This window comes from Lissotriton helveticus, chromosome 11, assembly GCF_964261635.1.
Source record: "Lissotriton helveticus chromosome 11, aLisHel1.1, whole genome shotgun sequence".
Taxonomy (NCBI): domain Eukaryota; kingdom Metazoa; phylum Chordata; class Amphibia; order Caudata; family Salamandridae; genus Lissotriton; species Lissotriton helveticus.
In genome coordinates this window covers 127,864,922-127,883,583 of record NC_136072.1, presented here as the reverse complement: position 1 = coordinate 127,883,583, position 18,662 = coordinate 127,864,922, and the positions used below count along the sequence as shown (strand labels likewise).

General features: G+C 41.4%; 1 protein-coding gene across 2 annotated transcripts in view; it reads left to right on the top strand.

Annotated features, from left to right (window-relative positions):
- The first annotated feature begins 2,511 nt into the window (after nucleotides 1-2,511).
- LOC144792047 (T-kininogen 1-like) overlaps nucleotides 2,512-18,662 on the top strand; it is a 207,062-nt gene continuing 190,911 nt past the window's right edge. For both annotated transcript variants that reach the window (XM_078666910.1, XM_078666909.1), the window contains exons 1-2: nucleotides 2,512-2,771; nucleotides 5,178-5,285. In XM_078666910.1, the coding sequence (XP_078523036.1) occupies nucleotides 2,574-2,771; nucleotides 5,178-5,285 (306 nt within the window). In that variant the 5' untranslated portion in view covers nucleotides 2,512-2,573. The remainder of the gene's footprint in view (nucleotides 2,772-5,177; nucleotides 5,286-18,662) is intronic.

The window sequence follows — 18,662 nt, the reverse complement described above, 5'->3', positions numbered from 1 at the left end:
CTGCTGAAGTAATAGGTATCAGGTCCAGTTACGGAAGACACAAAAAAGTAGCTACATCTGGTTTGTTTAGGTTGCTGAGCAACTAATTCTTGTCTCCTGAGCAGTGATTGCAGGCTAAAGACACCAACAACAAAGGCAAAGACTCTTATGTGTAAGCAGGATGAGGAAAGAGGAGCAACAGAACTAAGCGGCCCAAAGTGTTAGTTTGAGCAAAGACATGTCCAGAAGGCCCCCCGTTCCAGCTATAGCACCTGATTGAGAAGCGGGCGACTCGCCAAACATCATGCAGCTTGACTGTGCAGTCTGGTCGCAGGAAGCATGGAAGGTATTTTCAATGCATTTGCCAATATAAAAGAAAGTGGTAAAAAATGTAATCGGGTAGCACCTCCCATTCCGAAAGGAGGAAGGGAAGACAGGAGGAGCAATGGTGGGGGCTTTATCCATTTGAACTGTAATTTTAAAATAAAAGATAGCATAGGCATAGTTTTCTTTCAGGAGGCACGGTGGACTCATAAATAATGACCAAGATGAGGAGTACAGACGTAGGGGTAATGTACCAATGCTCCCAGGTTCATAGTGCAATTGGAGTGCCCCTGTTGGCTTTACTTCACATTTTAAAATATGTCATCCTTTTGTGACAAAATGATTTTTTGGGATAAATTCATGAAGTGTTACATCTCATTCACAAATTGGGACAAACATAATTTAACTATATTTTTTAATAATTCTGCTTAAGTTGATTCTTGGGTATTAGCTTACGTTATAACACACACAAATAGTAGTTTGGCCGATATATATTGAATACTTTGTACATCATTTAAAGAAAATCGACAAGACATTATGTAGACAACAAAATGAAGGAACAAATTACAATACATGTTTAGTTTTCAGTTTAGTCCCATCTAATGATATAGCCCTACGATTACATGTAAATGTAAATGTAGTTGAGCTTATATAGCGCACAGCTACCCGCAGTGGGTTTCCCGGCGCTTGCTTAGGGAACCCTTCCTGGTATTCCCCTGTGAGATAGCAGGGTATCCACAAGGTGAAAGTCAGGCATCCCGCCGCGAGGGGCCGTTGTGGAGATTAAGCAAGCTATTGCCCAGAGTCGCAGAGTGTGAACCCGTGAGTCGAGGAGGCAACGGGGAGAGAATTATCAAATCTGTGGAATTTTTAGCCCAAGACCCGCCGAGGCGGGGAATTGAACCCTGGTCCAGGACCGATTTCAGCTTCCGGGTCTGCTGCCTCTAACCCCAGAGCCACACTTCTCCACTTCACATCACCTAGTATATTTACCTACAGCATGAAAGAATGTAGGACATATAGAACACCTAAAATATGTGAATATTAAAATGTAAATGAGTTTTGACTTTATCACTTATATGTCTGTTTTCCAAGGGAAATTCAAATTGTTATACCTACAGTAGCTTATTAACAGCATGAGGAGACTTCTTCAAAATAACTAAGCAGTGTCAAAGCCAGAAGGTCTGGTTTTTGTTGTCAGCCTTTTGGCTTTGTCAACACTTGTTTTGTTTTAGCTTCTTACAATATTGCTGCAGGGGAAGATGCCAGGCCCTGATTAATCTAAAAAGTATAAACATTGGCTAAAAGCAACCATTTTTGGGGGTCTCAAAAAGACCACCCAGCCATCGATGTGCTTGACACTTAAGGGAACCAGTTTGTGTGTGGATGTGCTCCTTCTGAAAGGACAGGATGTTGTCACTCACTGTGAAGTTAGCCACTGTCTGTAGTGGGCTGACCAACTGCTGTAGTGGACAAACTAAAAATGTGAATGACTCAATAACAGACTAATGGATGAAGAGGTCTGGCTGAAAATCCATCTAAGTAAGAATATTATACATGGCATTTTAGTAAAATCAAAAGGTCTTGGCTAACGCCAAGCCTAAAAGGTTAAGAACATCACACGTGAAGATGCTACCCTCAAATGCGTGGATAATGGTCCCTTGTTACCTCCATACATATGAGAACATTGTGTTGCTACCATAAAATGTAACGTCATTGAGGATCTCTGATACCCACCAAAATGTTGTGAGTACACTTTTCTATTTGCAAGGGAGTCATCGAGAGGTATTTCATACTGTAACCCATATACGTCAACTCTCAGTGTCTCCCTGTCCTGCTTCTAGTGCACTTTGTCAAAGATAGTATGTGCCACTGCTGTAATTCCTAGGGTATGTTCTAGTAGCCTGCCAGACAGGTGCACACTATGTAAGACTGTCAGAGTGGACCAAGAGGCACACAAGGTCATGTGCACTGGACATGTGTTTACCTGTCCTCATTCTTCCCTCTCATAAATCTGATGGGAACAGTGATAAAAGCGTTTGTCCTCTTGCACAATGCAGACATGTGGAACAGATATGTGGAAATGGTAAAACATTACTAGTTTATCATTTACTTGAACATTTATTAGCCGATTTGAGAGTAAGGTCAAGGTAATATTGACATTTGATTAACAGTGCTGTATAAAACAAGGAAGCCCCATGGACTTATTCTCAGCTGTATCTGACAGCTGTTTGAAGACAAAGTGAACCCTCGTTTATTAGCGACCAAAAATGAAACCGTTTACAGCGCTGTTATGTTGGTCACTGCTATGCACTATTAATGCTCTAAGCCCCATGGAGATGATACCTGAAGACTGCAATGCTACAGAAAGTCCTGCAGGTTACCTCCTTGATCTGATCAATAAAGAGCTAGAAGAAGGGTTCCTCCTGAGCCTGTTCCGTGTGGTCGACGCGCATCGTCAACCTGCGGTATGTAATCCCTTTACTTTTTATGGACACCAATTTTTTTTTCTATTTCTTTATTGAGACTTTTATGTCTGAGTACAGGGCAGATTAGTACCTAAGGAAGTGGTAGACAGATAGGAATTTGCATTGAAATAGGGAATCAAAGGAACAAGGGAACAAACATAATATAAGGAATTAAAGGAGCCCACACAGACAAACTGGGTAGGTCATACACATTTTTTAACTGAACTTGTCCATCACATGAAAACTAGCTTATTGGTGGTATTGGTGTAACCTAGAGGCAATGATAATGTGTAATTGTTGCTAACAAAATAGAGTTTGAGAGGGGTGATTTGGGGAAGGGTGTGTGCAACACCTATCGTTGGTCAGGTGGCAGTTAATTTATTTTCAAATTAGAAGAGCACCACCTGCCTGTGCACACTCCATACTAAAGGATGCATCTCTTTCCATATGAGATACCCATTATGGGGCAGATTTATCAAGGGCTTGCATTGTCCTTGCATCAAGTAAGATTTAGTATGCAACACAGAGCCACATTAATTGGCTCAACGTACCATTGTAAATATGGAGTACCGCAAGGCAGCACAAGCCACTCCCTTGTATTACTGTGCCCTGGGAATGAATTCACCCATAGTTTATTATGCATTCCTGAATTTACTAAAACCTAGGAATGTGTCAAAATGCAACTCGTTTCCAGGGGAGGCATAACAACGAGAAATATGTCTGTTTCTCCTTGTTTTTCCTCTTTCCGCTTGCGGTGCATTCTGCAGCACACATAGGGCCTGATGGACCGCCAAACCCGTGGTGGCAGTGGGGTGGCGGTCGGGGACTATCACACCAGTGGTCTGACTGCCCTATTACAAGTACAGCAGTCAGACCATTTTGGGACTGCTGCAACCACCAGGAAACCATTTTCCCTGGCGGTGTCACAGCGGGCTGGAGCAGCAATATGCCTGGCGGTGCTGGTGGTAGGGATGCAAAGGGGGCCCTACAGGCATCCTTGGGCCTCAAGGGCTTGTGAAGCATGCAGGGGGGCACATGGTATGCCGCCCTGTCTGAGCACACCACTTTTCCTGCATTTCATGGACTTTGCAGTCCATGCCGTGCAAGAACAACCTATGACGTTCCCATTGTGGTGCATTTTTTAAAGGCACTGTCGTGGGAATTCCAAAGGACCATCTGACAGGCTATGTGGAAACTCGTAATCTGGCAGGCGGCCGGCAGTGACCTTTGGTGGTCCTGGAGTAGGATGGTGGTGTGGGGGCCCGCTCCAGGTCATAATCAGGCTCATAAAGAGAGGAATAAGCCACAGAGGATTGTTTTGTGCAGGAGGTGTCCCTTCCTGCACAAAACCAAGATTGGCTGTAACTCAAGCACCCTTGCACCATGGTACGAGGGTGCTTGCATTGGCGCTTAGCAGCCACAAGTGCACCAGCTCAGAAGTAGAGCAGGAATGTGCCATGTCTTAGTAGACATGGTGCATTCGTACCCTCTCCATTTGACGCATGTTGCAAGTTGTCTTGCTGCATTGCATTTACCAAATATTCGTAAATCTGTCCCATGTGTCCAGTACAACCTACCGTTAACTACATAGTCCTTTCTGCCATTGCATCTTGCTTTTTGTATAAAGATGTTCACAACAGCAGCCCACAAACAGCTACACACCTGACCCACAGCCACAGAACTAGCCCCTGCACAGCCACAAAACTGGACCACACACTGACCTGCCAAACTGGCCCACCTGGCAAAGCATGTTTGTCCTATAGGCCAGCACGACCATTGATCTAAGTATACCTGCCTGCTAGGAAGCACACATAATACTCTATTAAATTGTAAGAAATGGCTTCAAAGAAAGAAAAAATCTTACAAGCACAAAGATACCATTTAAGGTGGCTTTGTGTCTTTTTTTCGCCGCTGCCAATTCTTGCAATAAAAAATAAAAACAAAATTAACCATACATAGTACCAACTCGTCAAAGCCGGATCTGTTAAGCAATGTTTGTTGTACATGTTTTGATGTTAGGATTCCTTTGTATTTTGCAAACAATGACAGATCTCCAGATGACAATAGATCACAAGGGATGCAAACAGTCCAGTCTAATGATTTTGTTTTACAAAAGTCTTTGCGTGACATTAGAAACTGTAGGGACAATGCATTCAGCTTACATCTCACCTGCCTTCTGTACGCACAAGAATCTCATGTTGGTTTTCACTCAGGCAACAGCCAACACATAACAAGATTAAAATGTGGAATTTTCACTAGAAATTGGCATGTTGGCGACAGGGAAAATCACGCTTTTTCCACACCAAAACCGCAGTTCAATTGTTTTAATATTCTTAGGAACCACAAACCCCAGGTTCAAACATTTTACACTTACTCCCTGAACTACCTGTTTTTTATTTTTTTTAGGGTGGGGGAAATATATACTACCTAACTGTGGATGTCGTGGAAAATGAATGTTATTATCTGAGCAGAGCGGACTGGAGAACCTGTTCTGTCAAAGACGTACCTGAAACGGCAAGTATTGCTGTAGCAAGTAGATCTGTTTAAAAATGCAAATTGTTTCTTGGATATTTGAAATATGAAGTGAGTATATAGTGTTTAAAATATGTATTTCATTTTGTTATGTCGCCTGTACAAGACATGTTTTACCAAGCAACTTAAAATACTTCTATTTATGAACAGACCCATAAAACGAGTTTCAACAATATTAGTTTTAAACATTTTTAGAGACAGGCAACACATATCTTTTTCTTTTTTACCGTTTTACCTTTATGACATTTATTTAAAATTTTAAAGAGCCTGGAAAAGCGTTCATCCCATTTTTCCATGTCTTCTGAGCCCTGAAAAGTTTTAAAAATGGTCTCATATCTCTAGAATGTTCAGAATACCATTTTTTATGTGACTTTTTTTTAGGAGATTGTCTTCTGTCAGCCACATGTATTCCACTTTGAGGCATATATTTGACATCTGCCATTTCTTTGAACAAAATGCTCGCCTTGGCTCAGACATTAAAAACAGTATCGGTAGATGCCAGTAGATATCAATCAAGTCTTACGGTGGACATTGTCTTAGAACCATTTGACTATTTAAAAGAGGAAAGTGATTGAATAGCTTGGTGGCAGACATCCTGATGGTAAAAGGGAAAGTCTATATTAGAGTCATGTGATTCATAGATTGAAGAACACCACATCCTATAAAAAAAGGTGATAGTAAAAAAAAGGAGAAAGTAATTTGAAAAGATCAAAACAGGGACACAGATGCATTGCTTAATTTCTGCAGGTGGTGGGTACAGGCTCTAAATTTGGGGTCAGGACATAGGTGACATAATCAGAACCAGCACAAGAAAGAGACAGGCAGAAATGGGAGGAAGAATTAGGAAGAGAAAGACAGCAAATGAATTGCATAGTGTGAAAAAAAACTTGCAAGATTGAGACAAAGAGACAGGCAGTGTACGTAGTAGGAGGTATAATGTGGAATCAACACTAGGCAGATTAGCCTTTTATTTTCTGTTGCAGATTTATATAGTGTGAACTCGACCCGAAGGTATTGGAGAGCTTTACATGAGCACTGGTTACGTTACACAAGAACACATTCATATATTTTCTTTTTGGTAGTCATGGGGAGATTAAGTGATTTGCTCAGGATCACAGGATGTGGACGCGACCCTGAGGCTCGAACCTTGGTTTCCCAGCTCCAAAGTCAGTAGCCCTAGCTGTCAGACCACATCCTCTCCATTCAGCAGCCCCGGCATTTAGCAATGCCAGTGGAGGACTTCTAGAAAAAATCTTGGGACCCTGCACTGACCTACTTATTTATTTATTTATTTATTTATTTATCATTATTTTTTACAAATTAAGGGCCTTACTTAGAGTTTGGTAGATGGGATACTACTCCGTCAAAACTATCCCATGTGACATATTAAAAGTACCATAGCCTGTAATGCACTTGTAATCCGGCGGTCGGTACATATGCCACATTTGTGATGACATATCCCATGCACAGTACTCTAAATGAGGACTTTAGCCCTAATCAGGGCCATGAGTCAAATGAAACAAGAAGCATTAGATACATCTGATTGATTTCTGACAGTGTCTGATCTTTAGACAATAGTCAACAGAGACCTTAATAGGAAAGCAAAGTGACCCTTACAGATGGAAGAGGCTACTGCCTCTCCTAAGAAAACAGAATCACATAAGCAACCGAGTCTCTCTACATCATGTGCAATGATGAACTTTCAAGGTCAACGAAACCAAAGGAATTAAGCAAAGAAGCTAAACTATTGGGAAAAGCCTAGACATTATCAATAGTCACAAGTAACACGCATTGACTTGTGGCTTTGGGAGATGTGACAAAGCATACTTGCAGCTGAAGAAATGCAATCGAATGCGAATAAATGATACAAGAATGAAAACACACCACCTTTTGAGATCAAATCTTGAATCTTTTAGCATTCTAGAGGAGCATGAAGGTAATTATTGTTGGAGATAACTTTCCAAGATACTCAACATTATGATCCACAAGCTCAAAACTTGACTATAACACAGAATATTATACTACTCCAGAAAAATCATACAGCTACCACACACCATCCAAACACTCTGGATTGGGAACTCAATTTGAATGGAAACCATAATTGTGCCATTGTGCACTATGCCCAACAGGGGCATGATTACAATATGTGCCCAGGGGTCACAACTGGCATTTGATCCCGCTTTGCACGCCCCGGGCACTTTGGTATTATAGTAGGGGACGCAGATGCTTGTGCTTCCCTTTCTTTAATACCGATAAAGCCAGCGCTTTCAACAACAGAGGGTGTTCCCTCATTTGCATAGGGGCATGCCCCATGCAAATGAGGACACTTCTTTGACTTTCTGCCTGCGCCATATTACAGACGCGTGCGCAGAGTCAAAGAAGCCCTCAGGAGGTGCACTGACAGTGCGCCATTTAAAAGGTGGCACACTCTCAGTGCGCCTCCTGACAGCAGCCCTCTACAGGGGGTAAAGGGGATCCCATGGACACCCCAGACATGCTCTTGCAAGCGGGTGCTGTCACTGAGTGCGGCCTCCTGCAAGGGGATCTCTAATCCCCTTTAAAAGGGCAGGCGGGTGTTGCCTGCACTGTGAAAACACGGAGCAGCTGATCCGTATTTTCACATGAATGTGCTGCCCCCAGGGCAGCGAGAGTTCATGGCTGACCTGGGGGCAGCGCATTAACCATAATGGGGCACAAACAATGGCAATGCGTAATACGGCCCCAGAAGTACAACTGTCTGAAATAATCACTTTACCCCACTGGGGGAAAGACATACAATGTCAAGCACATTCTCAATAGGGGAAGTGTCATTGGAGTAAGTGGGTCTAAGGAATGTTACAGTGGGTGCCACCTATTCCTTGCACCATCCTCTTCTTTGTGTACCTTTGTTTCTGGAACCATGTTTTTCCCTATACTCTGTACCCTGCTTGACATCTGACATGACCCACCTATTGTTGCCTGGAATATTAGCTTTAACAGGCAAGTTCTGCAGGAGACAGCATCATAGAGCCTGAAATACTTGGTAGTAGGTGAGTTCATAGATAAATGAAAACGGAGAAAGTATATTGGAGGAAGCTAAATCATGGAAAATCTTATTTAAGGAAAGTCATTTATAACGAAACACCAAAACATCAAAAATGAGTGGAAACATTGTAATGGAAATTCAGTTAATTTGACAATGTAAAGGTGCATTTAAATGTCAACACAGCTTAATTGAAACTACAGAGCATTAGTATTTAGTGTAATTTGTGATTTTTTTTTATTTTAAACAACGTAGCAACTGTTGTAAAATGTTTATTTTTAAATAATATTTAACCAACTTCTTTTTTTAAAACAAGGGGAAAAAAGTAATTCATCTTGACCTGTGAATTTAATCACAAACCTTTCATTAGCATTTCAACACATATGATAGACATTAAGCGTGTCATGAAAAGGGACCACATAAACATTTAACAAGTGCAGGATTTAGCCCCACAGCCCTATTCAAGAATATTTCCGGGTTTCAGTTGAAACTGTTTTTTTTATATTCAAATAGAATTTTCAAAGAATTTACAAGTCATACCCACAGTTTTGCAACACTACCAGCACTGCACGTTCTGCTTCTCATTTTTGCTGGGTAAGTTGTCAGCGGCATACCACTAAGCATAAGCCGTATAAGCTACATGAAAATGGATTCTTGTCAGGAAATCAAAATGGACATATACATGTATTTATTCAATTATATAATGCTCTAAAGAAAAAAAAAAGGGGGAGCAACAACAAAAACAAGAAACAAAACTTTCAATGCTCAGATACTTCCTAGTGACTGCATAAATAATAAACAGAGTACCAATCCTATCAATTTAAAAAACACTTGCAGTGGTCATAGTACTATTTGTCGATTACGTTTTGATCCCACTTTACAATATGGGGAGCATCATCAGGACTTAAATGAATATGACTGAGATGCAAAAAATGCCTGTGAGGAAAAATAAAAAAACAAAGGAGAGAGCGAGGCAGATAGAGAAGAGAGAGAGAAAGGGCGAGAGAAGAGTGAGAACATAATTAACAATGATTGAGCCATGGTGGAAGCCGACGGTCGCTCAAACCATGCACGTACGTGGTCAAGTGTCAACCGAACGTGCATCACACTGTAGATGAAGTATTTGGAGAATGTGAGGAAACGAATGTGAGTGGTAAGGTGAAAAATTGCGTAAGCCAAACCCAGAATGAGAAGGTGATTGGTCTGTACATGGGATTAGATTTTAAGAGCATTTGAAAAACACTGAGCTGTACATAAGCACCCATTGGTGTAGAACAATTCCTAAAAGGGGCGATAGTCCAGTCCTCGATGCAGAGGTGCAGTATCTTAAATAGAGTAAATTGTCAATGTGACTGTGCATCAGCTTAGATTCAATAATTATGAGGAAAAAGAGATCACAGGGGACGAACCTGATGGTAAAAAAGATGTCCAAATGGATTAAAATTGGACATTGAGATAGCGACAAGAGAGTGGGCTGCAGTGCTAAAAAGTAGGAAAGAAATCAAATGGTCATGGTCATACACGAACGCGTGGTGGCCATGGGTGCCGGCAAAGTAAGCAAGGAAGGTGCCTCTTACTGTGAGTAAAGAGTTACGGCAACTATCGCTGGTTTCCCGGTTCACCGGACAGACGCCAAGCGTGCACTGCCCCATGCCAGAGTATGGAGAAAGGTGCCCAGGTTTCTGAAATACAGCAATCAGTGTTGCAATATAGATAGCTGCATAAAGGAGGTGATAATGATGTGCAAGCTACTCAGTGAAGATTGTATGACTTACCATGCAGACTTATGCAAAAGGATTGTAGTTGAGAGATGCGGTGCCCATGTTTTAAATAGACAGAAAGCGTAAAGGAACAGATATTACAAAAAATAGGAAAATATAAGGCGGCCATATTGTAGAAGGTCACAGGTACTGAAATTAGACCAAGGAGCCAGGGCCAGCATTCCCATCACCAAACCAACCCAAACCTTACCACAAATTTAGGGTATGAACCCCCGTTTGGAACATAATAAATGTGGTAATTATAGTGTCTGCCCTTTTACTGTTGAGACCAAGAACCTTGTACATAATAATGTAAACATAATGTTAAATCAATTCTCTAACTGCAATACCATGAATGTTATATATGCAATTACTTGCCCATGTAAACAGATTTATATATGGCAAACTACACAAAAAGTGTTCATTCGGATCTGTCAGCACAGGAACCGCATTCAATGCAAAGTCAGCAATGCACCACTGGTGGACAACTTTGAACTCAAAAGTCATACAGAGAATGATCTACGCTGGCAGAAGCTCCCAAGAATCTCAGACATTAACTCATTACTGAACAAAGTGGGACTTAAGTGGATACTTCTCACCAACAACTTGCACACTAGCTTGAACAGAGCAGAGGACTGTGTCTCATTTGCTAACTGCCCGCTGCATGAGCACAATTACAGACGTGGGTTTAGGACATCGCTTAAGATGTGTAATATGGCATGTCATTGTGTAATCCTGTTCACATCATTTATGATTTCTTGCTTACTTTAGTGTTACCCACACCTAATTGAGAAGTGCATCTTTAGTTAATGCTAGCAGTTTTCTGCTGACAATTACCCTATCAACAACCTTCACGTGGGGGCCTTCTTGCCCTTTGCAGGATTTTGATAAGTGCTTATGCTGTACAAAATGTATATAAATAATTTCAGCTCAGGCACTCTGAATTTTCAATCAATCAATCTGGAGTTTGTATAGCGCGGCTCCTCACCTGTGAGGGTCTCAAGGTGCTGAGGGGAGGGGGGGGCTGCTGATCCGTCTAGGTATGGAGGTTCAGTCGAAAAGCCAGGTCTTGAGATCCTTCCTGAATTGGGTCAGCAACAGAGATTGCATGAGGTGCAGGGGCAGGGTGTTCCAGATCTTGGCAGCAAGGTAGGAGAAGGATCTTCCTTCAGTTCTGGTCTTGTGAATCCATGGGACGGTGGCCAGAACAAGTTGGGCGGAGCAAAGTTGTCTGCCGGGTACGTGGAATGAGAGACGGTGGTTCAGATATGCCGGTCCTACGTTGTGGAGAGCTTTGTAAACATGTGTGAGGAGCTTGAAGATGAATTTTCTCTAAGTAACCCTTTCCAGAGACTCCTTGGCCTGATTTCAGTACCTGTGACCTACTAAAACATGTCTGCCTTATATTTTCCTATTATTTGTCATATCTGTCCCCTTTCGTGTCTATTTAACGCATGTGCACTGCATCTCTCAACCACTAGGCGGGTTGGAAATACAATTGGGCACTTGGAAATGCATCCAGGCACTTTTCTGATTACAAAAGGCTACATGGTAAGTCACACAGTTTTCACTCAGTAGCTTGCACATCATTATCACTTCATTTATGCAGTTTTCTATATTGAGACACTGATTGCTGTATTTCAGAAACCTGGGCACCTTCCACCAGACGCATGGTAATCGGCCCCTCCCTTGCTCACTTCGCATGCACCCACAGCCACCACAAGTCCATGTATATCCTTGACCATTCCATTTTTTCCTCCTTTTTAGATCTGCAGCCTCACTCTCACGTTGCTCTCTCAATGTCCAACTTTAATCCATTTGGACATCTCATTTTACAATCAGGTGCATCCTCTGTGATCTCTTTTTCCTCATAAATATTGTCTCTAGGCTAATGCACATTCACCCTGATAACTTCGTCTTTTTAAGACATTTGGCACCACTGCGACAAGGACTGGACTACTGCCTCCTTTAGGAATTGTAGTACCCCAATGGGTTCTTATGTATGGCTTAGTGTTTTTTAAATGCTCATAAACTCTGATCCCATGTACATACAATCACTTTCTCATTCTGTGGTGGCTTACACAGTTTTGCACCTTACCACTTGCATGCGTTTCCTCACATTCTTTGTAATACTTCATCTACAGCGTGATGCACGCTTGGTTGACACTTGACCACATACATGCATGGATGAGTGATTGTCACCATGGCTCAATCATTGTTAATCCATGTCTAGCTTTTCTCTCCCCACTTACCTGACCATATATCTCCCTCTCCTTTGAATTTGAATTTTTCCTTCCAGGTATATTTTGCATTTCAGGCATATTCATTTAAGTCCAGATGATGATCCCCATATTGTAAAGTGGGACCAAAACATCATCGACAAATAGTGCCATGACTACTGCAAATGTTTTTTAAAATATGATAGCATTGGTACTCTAAACTGACATATGACATAACCTGTTTATTATTTCCACAGTCACTAGGAAATGTCCGAGCTTTGAAAATGTTGTTTCTTGTTTTTCTTGTTGCACCTCACTTTTATTTTTTATGTGTGCGTTATATGATTGAACAAATACATGTACATATCCATTTGGATTTTCTGACATGGAATTCATTTTTCTTCAATGGCTTATGCTTAGTGAGATTCCACTGTATGCGACCTCTTATTCATTATGAATTATTATACCCATAGTCCCTTATATACCTTTGGGTTCCTTTGTCTATTAAAACTTGGGTAAGTTGTCAGCAGCTTTTGCCTATATCCACCCCTTCCAAAGTCCTAGTCAATGATTTGGGGGCTGTTTACAAGCTGGTGTTGAAGAGAAAGCAACAGCGGCAAATCATAAGTAGTTTTTTGGTAGGGCTCTGAAAATATCACTATGATACTAATCATGAAGAATCTCTTTTTCTTCTATCCTGTAAGTGACTACATTATGCATACATATGACCCAATCTGCAAAACCTGCACACACACCATACTTCTGAAATACTTTCATTTGCCTGTATAGATGTAAAACAAAGCATCAATTTTTTTTTTAAGATCTCTATTAGGCCTTGGTGTTGAGCTTCGCTCTGTTCGCTGAGTTTGCAGAATATTTCAGCATTCCGTGGAGCATGCAGACTTCCGAAAACCTCTGCTCCGTGTAGCCGAGTGCATTTTATTCCTCTCTAGCGCTCGCCAACACAAGTTGGTGAGCGCGAGTAGGAAAAATCCACCTCCCGGTGAGATTTCTCAACGAGAGCGGTCGGGTTTCTCAACCTTTGTGATCGCAGATGGTCACCACCTCTCGTGTGGGAAAAACTTATGTTCTCATTGCGAAAGTTTCCACTCGAATAGAAAATCTACTTGAGCTGCAGAAAAGAAGCAGCACCCTCTTGCGCTGCCCATCTTGCTGTTGGTGCTGATTTTACAGTGCAGGGCAAACACCCGGTGCTGAAAATCAATGCTAACTGCATGACTAAATACACTCCACCACTAGCGGAACTGCAGAGGTTTTGGGTCACTTCGTGGAGTTCCGCGATGCAGAAGTAACCAGGCCTAATCTCTAGTAATATTGGAATCTCAGAGGTGCACCCAAACATGAAGGAGGCTCTGGCGTTCTGAACCAACCATTAGTCCTATGAACTACTAGAGAGCTTTATTGACCCCTGTACATCAACCCTTCGAAAAATCCCTGCAATGGAGGTGGGAAAGTGGTTAGCCTAGGTCCATGCATAAGTGCCAAATTGAGCAAGTAAAGCCAAAGGATATCTTACCTAAGCCCTACATCTAATAAAAACGTTTGTCCAAGTGAAAGCGAATTGGGGTAAGAAATTGTATCCATAACTTATGGTCAAAGATTGAGAGAGACAAGAATGTAAACAGAGGCTGAATTCTTTTGAACGACCTCATCCGCCCCAGATATGCATACAAGAATGATTTTTCCTACCCCAATGATTGGGATCACACCTGGGAGATGCCTTACATCACTAATGGAACCCATGGGCTCTTTGCAGATAAGGAGAGCTGGTAAGTGTCTCTCGGTTATCCGATACTGAGCTATACTCTGGTCTGTAAGAGTGTTAAGAGACACACAAACCTGCAAAGAATCTTCCGCAGAGGTGTTATTCAGAGCTCCTCACATACCTCGAAATCACTATACACATATAATGGTTCATATTTTATCTGATTATTTATTATACTCTGTTCAACAAAACCTCAGGTGCATTAAAAAGTTTTTAGATAATATAACCAACTCAACAATTATTATACTTCTTTGAGTAAATGTTAGATGACCCCCAGCACTATTTAATTATATTTCAATATCCTATTAATCTAATACTGTTCTTAATTATAACAAGCTGTGTGACAGCATAGTCATAATAATGTACAATAATATGCCATGCTGTAAAGTCTTCCTTCATACCCTATTGTACCATCAGACTTGAAGTCAGAACTCATATTTCATTATCCCTCTCCAGCAACCGGTGCATGTGCAACCCTGCCCATATCCAGCAGCTTATTAACCTTCCATATACATGTTGTTCTATAGAGGGAGGAAAGGCTACCTCGTGCTCTACTCCTGTTCTGTCACCCAGTGTATTGAAGAATGCTTTCTGTTCAAATATTTTATATGGAGGCTTCTTTTCTGTTATCCTACAAGACAGAACACACAAGGCCATCTCTCCTTGTAGCCACATTTCAGCTGCTCTGCTTTTAAATAGTGCATGCGTTTAGAATGGAACTGTTCCTTTTCTGCCTTGTTGGTATGAGTTCAAAATATGGATCAAACACACATTTATTAACTTCACAGTTCAAAGTCATTAACCTGCTCTCTAGGCACTGCACTTGCCCCAGCCCCAAGTACTGTAGCATTTAAAATACACATCCAGTGACCGTTAGCTTACAACTGGACCTTTAGTGCATATAACATTAAAAATACACACAGAAATCTTGTTATACAACCTAAAGCTCATTATATGTAGAAATGAAACAGCAGAGCACAGCAAAATAAAAATAAATCACAATTGTCCCAGTTTAAAAAGTCTAAATGATGATGTCAGTAAGCAGTGGCGGCTCTTCGAGGGAGTGCTGCGGTGGGCGGGGCGTGGGAGGGTCAGGGTGGGTCGTTGTAAACTCCGGCATACGGCTGAACGGAGTAAAGTAAATAATTAAATAAATAAAATGATTTACATTGCACCCTCCCCCCCTTCCACCAACTGTTATTTTTGCCGTGGACCATGGTTTCTGTTGAGGCAAAATATATAGCAAATACAAAATCTTGCATCTACCTAAGTGCTTACTTAAAAAATAATTAAGGTACATTACAGGCGCAACCTAGAAGAATCAACTGTGTTATTGCCTATCCTAATTCATCAACCATCTCCTGTACTTAATTAGAAGCAGGGGTCTTTAATTTCAATTCTACACTGATGACAGCCCATGTATAGTAAAAATCAATGAGGAATGCCACACTTAAGGAGTTTCTCATGCAAACCACCTCGGGGACAAAAGCCAGATGTACGCATGGGAACAGTTTGAGGTGGAGATAAACTCGTGGACAGAAACAGGCGATAGCCAAACTCACCTAAAGCATGTTAGGTTTGTGCCAATTTCTAAAAATCACAAAAGGCCCTGAAAGACAACCAAATGTTATAGTGAAAAGTATAAACAGAGGAAAAAAGTGAACTTCAAATGTCATGTCCTGATTTAAATCTTTGAAAACCTGAAATGACATTGGACTTCTTCATATTAATGTTATGGAACTACAGGGTTTGCATTTCACAGCATTATTCATGGACCCCAATGTCTTTGAGATAAAAGGCAAATCAAATGCAGAAGCAATGAAAGTTACTAGGATGTATCATTCTAAGCGAATTCGAACAAAAAAAGAAGCACCAGGAGCCTTTAGGGGAAATAGAGCTCAAGGAATTATATGGAGTATTTACTAGATGATCTGATGATTGATAAAGCAACAGGACCAAACCAATCTCCCAAAGAGAGCTTCAAATTCATCAAAAACTAGTGGCTTACGATTTTGAGAGGCATATATGAGCTAGCTGTCATCATCACAGGGTTCCAGCCTCATTGAATGAAGAACCTATGATGTGTAGAGCTATTATTTGATGCAAAAGGTAACATTAATGTACAAGTCACAATGTAAGGTCTCACTGTCTGGCTGGAAGACAGAACCCACACTTTATTTAATCTTGCCAGATTCCTTCAAGGGTACTTAGCTATTGGCTAAATAAGGGTCCCAAATACTCTTTGTATTCATTCACATCCAGAAAGCCAGCAGCACAGCATCCTGCTGGAGCCAAACATGTCCATCCGCTGAACTTCCAGCTGGCTCTTGTTCTCCAGAAAAACCTCACAGTGGAAATAGAAGTCCAATGAGAATGGAAACACCTTACTCAGGGGATCAGCCTTTACATTCTCTGACCCCAGGTGCCAAAAAGCTTGAACCAATTGCAGATACAATTCTGACCAGGTTGTGCCAGAAGAGCAAATGAAGAAGAGCAAGTGCTCCATGCCTGATGATGTATAACATTTCTAGCATGTTCTAAACTACCATCAGTTCACTCTAGTTCAAAGACATGACAATCCTCTGATTCAACCATACATGTCAGTTCCAAAGGTGGCACCCCATCCCCTACCACTGGCATCTTCTCTTAAAACCACCAGAGGTACAGACTGAAGCTCAACTACACAATAGAAAAAAGCCTTCACTAACCTTTGGAAGCCCAGCCATTTACCAACCAGGAGCCCTCTCTTTATTTGCACTCAGGTGAGTTCAGAGTTTCAAGGCCCTGGATGAGAGCAATGAACAACCAACAGAGACATAGGAAGGGTTGCAACATGAACCATCAATTCATCTAGGCATGCTTGCATATGAGCTCCTCTGTTGAGTAGGAAATTCACCAATGGGGCCAGAAAATTTGTGAAAATGTTTGGAGTCAAACTTTACACAATGGGCTGGTTTTGAATTTAGAAATGCGAAGGGAATTAACAATCTTCGGGATTGCTGATGCAAGTACACAAATAGGCATCCTCCTGATTAAAGGAGATCTCTTGTAGAGATACCATCTGAAATATCACGTTCCCAGAAAATTAGTTTGAAAAACACCTTTGAAAAACACCCCTAGTCTTGGGTTCCAGGAAGTATTTGGTCTACACCCCAAACCATGTTACTACAATGCAACTGGGAATGATTACCTTTTTGGCCAGGAAGCCTTCTTCAAGGCAGTTTTCTTGAGACCTTCTGCTGACCAAAATGTCAACCTGGTCCCTGAATCCGGAGACATGTACAGAATATCTAGGGAATATCTGTGCATAATTCTTTCAACACCATATACAAACTTTCAAACTAGCAAGATTATGCAAAAATCAGCTCTGGAGCTCAAATATAGTCATGCCAGCTTCTGCATATGGGAGATCAATGAAACTATCGCACTCAGTGATACAAGCGAGAAACCATGATCCAATAGAAAATTACTTATCTGAGTGTCCACATAGGTCAGAAAGCCTCCATAGTAAGGCAGAGGCTGAATCAGAGAGGCCTAAGTCAACCTCAGTCACCTGCCTGCTTCACCATTTCCATCTTGAACCAAAAATATTTTGATGTAGAAAAGGAAGCTTGAGCAGTAATGATGTCTGAGAAGCCTCCCTTTTCAGGCACCTAGAAAGTAATCTGAATGATCTGCTACAGTCACCATTGCTTCTACACAGTCCAAACAATGACACATTAGTATCTAACTAAAGCTATTTTTTCATTACTTTGATTATAGGAACACAGTCTTCTCTTCCATTCAATATGACGAATAAAGAGTAAGTAAGAGTGGAGACTGAGCCGTGTATGGAGCATTGGTTCCAGCTCTACTAGAAACCATGGTGCAAGAAGTGAACTCTCTTTAAATATTCTTTACCTTATCCACCAGTCCCAAAAGAGCAATATTTTTTTATAAACATTCTTGTGATGTGCAAGGCAGAGCAAAATTGAGCCAATCCTCAAAGTATCAGGAAATTTCTCAGCAAACTCCAGACAATGATATAAAAAGCCAAACCCCTGAAACCACCAACATTTTGAGCTCAGCCCATTCTGTAATCATGGAGAGTAAATATTGGAAGGGAAAGAAAGTGCAGGGTCACTGACAGGCTGAACATTCGGATCACTGACATAATATTGTCAGTCAGAATATCGAGATACCAGAATATCGTGTCCAAAATATCGATGGACAAAATATCGACTTCCTATCTTTATAAAGGTAAGTACCAAAATATTGATACCAACATATTGCTGTTAAAAATATAGTTGTATAAAATATCGATTTTTTTAATGTCTTAAAAATAATATAAAATTAATTAAATTATAAATATAATTAAATAAAACATAGGGGCCGATTAGGATGGCGGACGGATCGCCACCGCCATGCAGGCGGTGGCGATCCGTCCGCCATCCTTGCCCGTCCGCTCTCAATTTCCCCCCGCCATATTACAATGGCGGGAGGGACCGCGGCGGTCAGAAAGTCTGTCCGCCGCTTTTCCGCCACGGTCGGCTTGCGACCGTGGCGGAAAAGCTCTAATATGGTGGCGGTGTC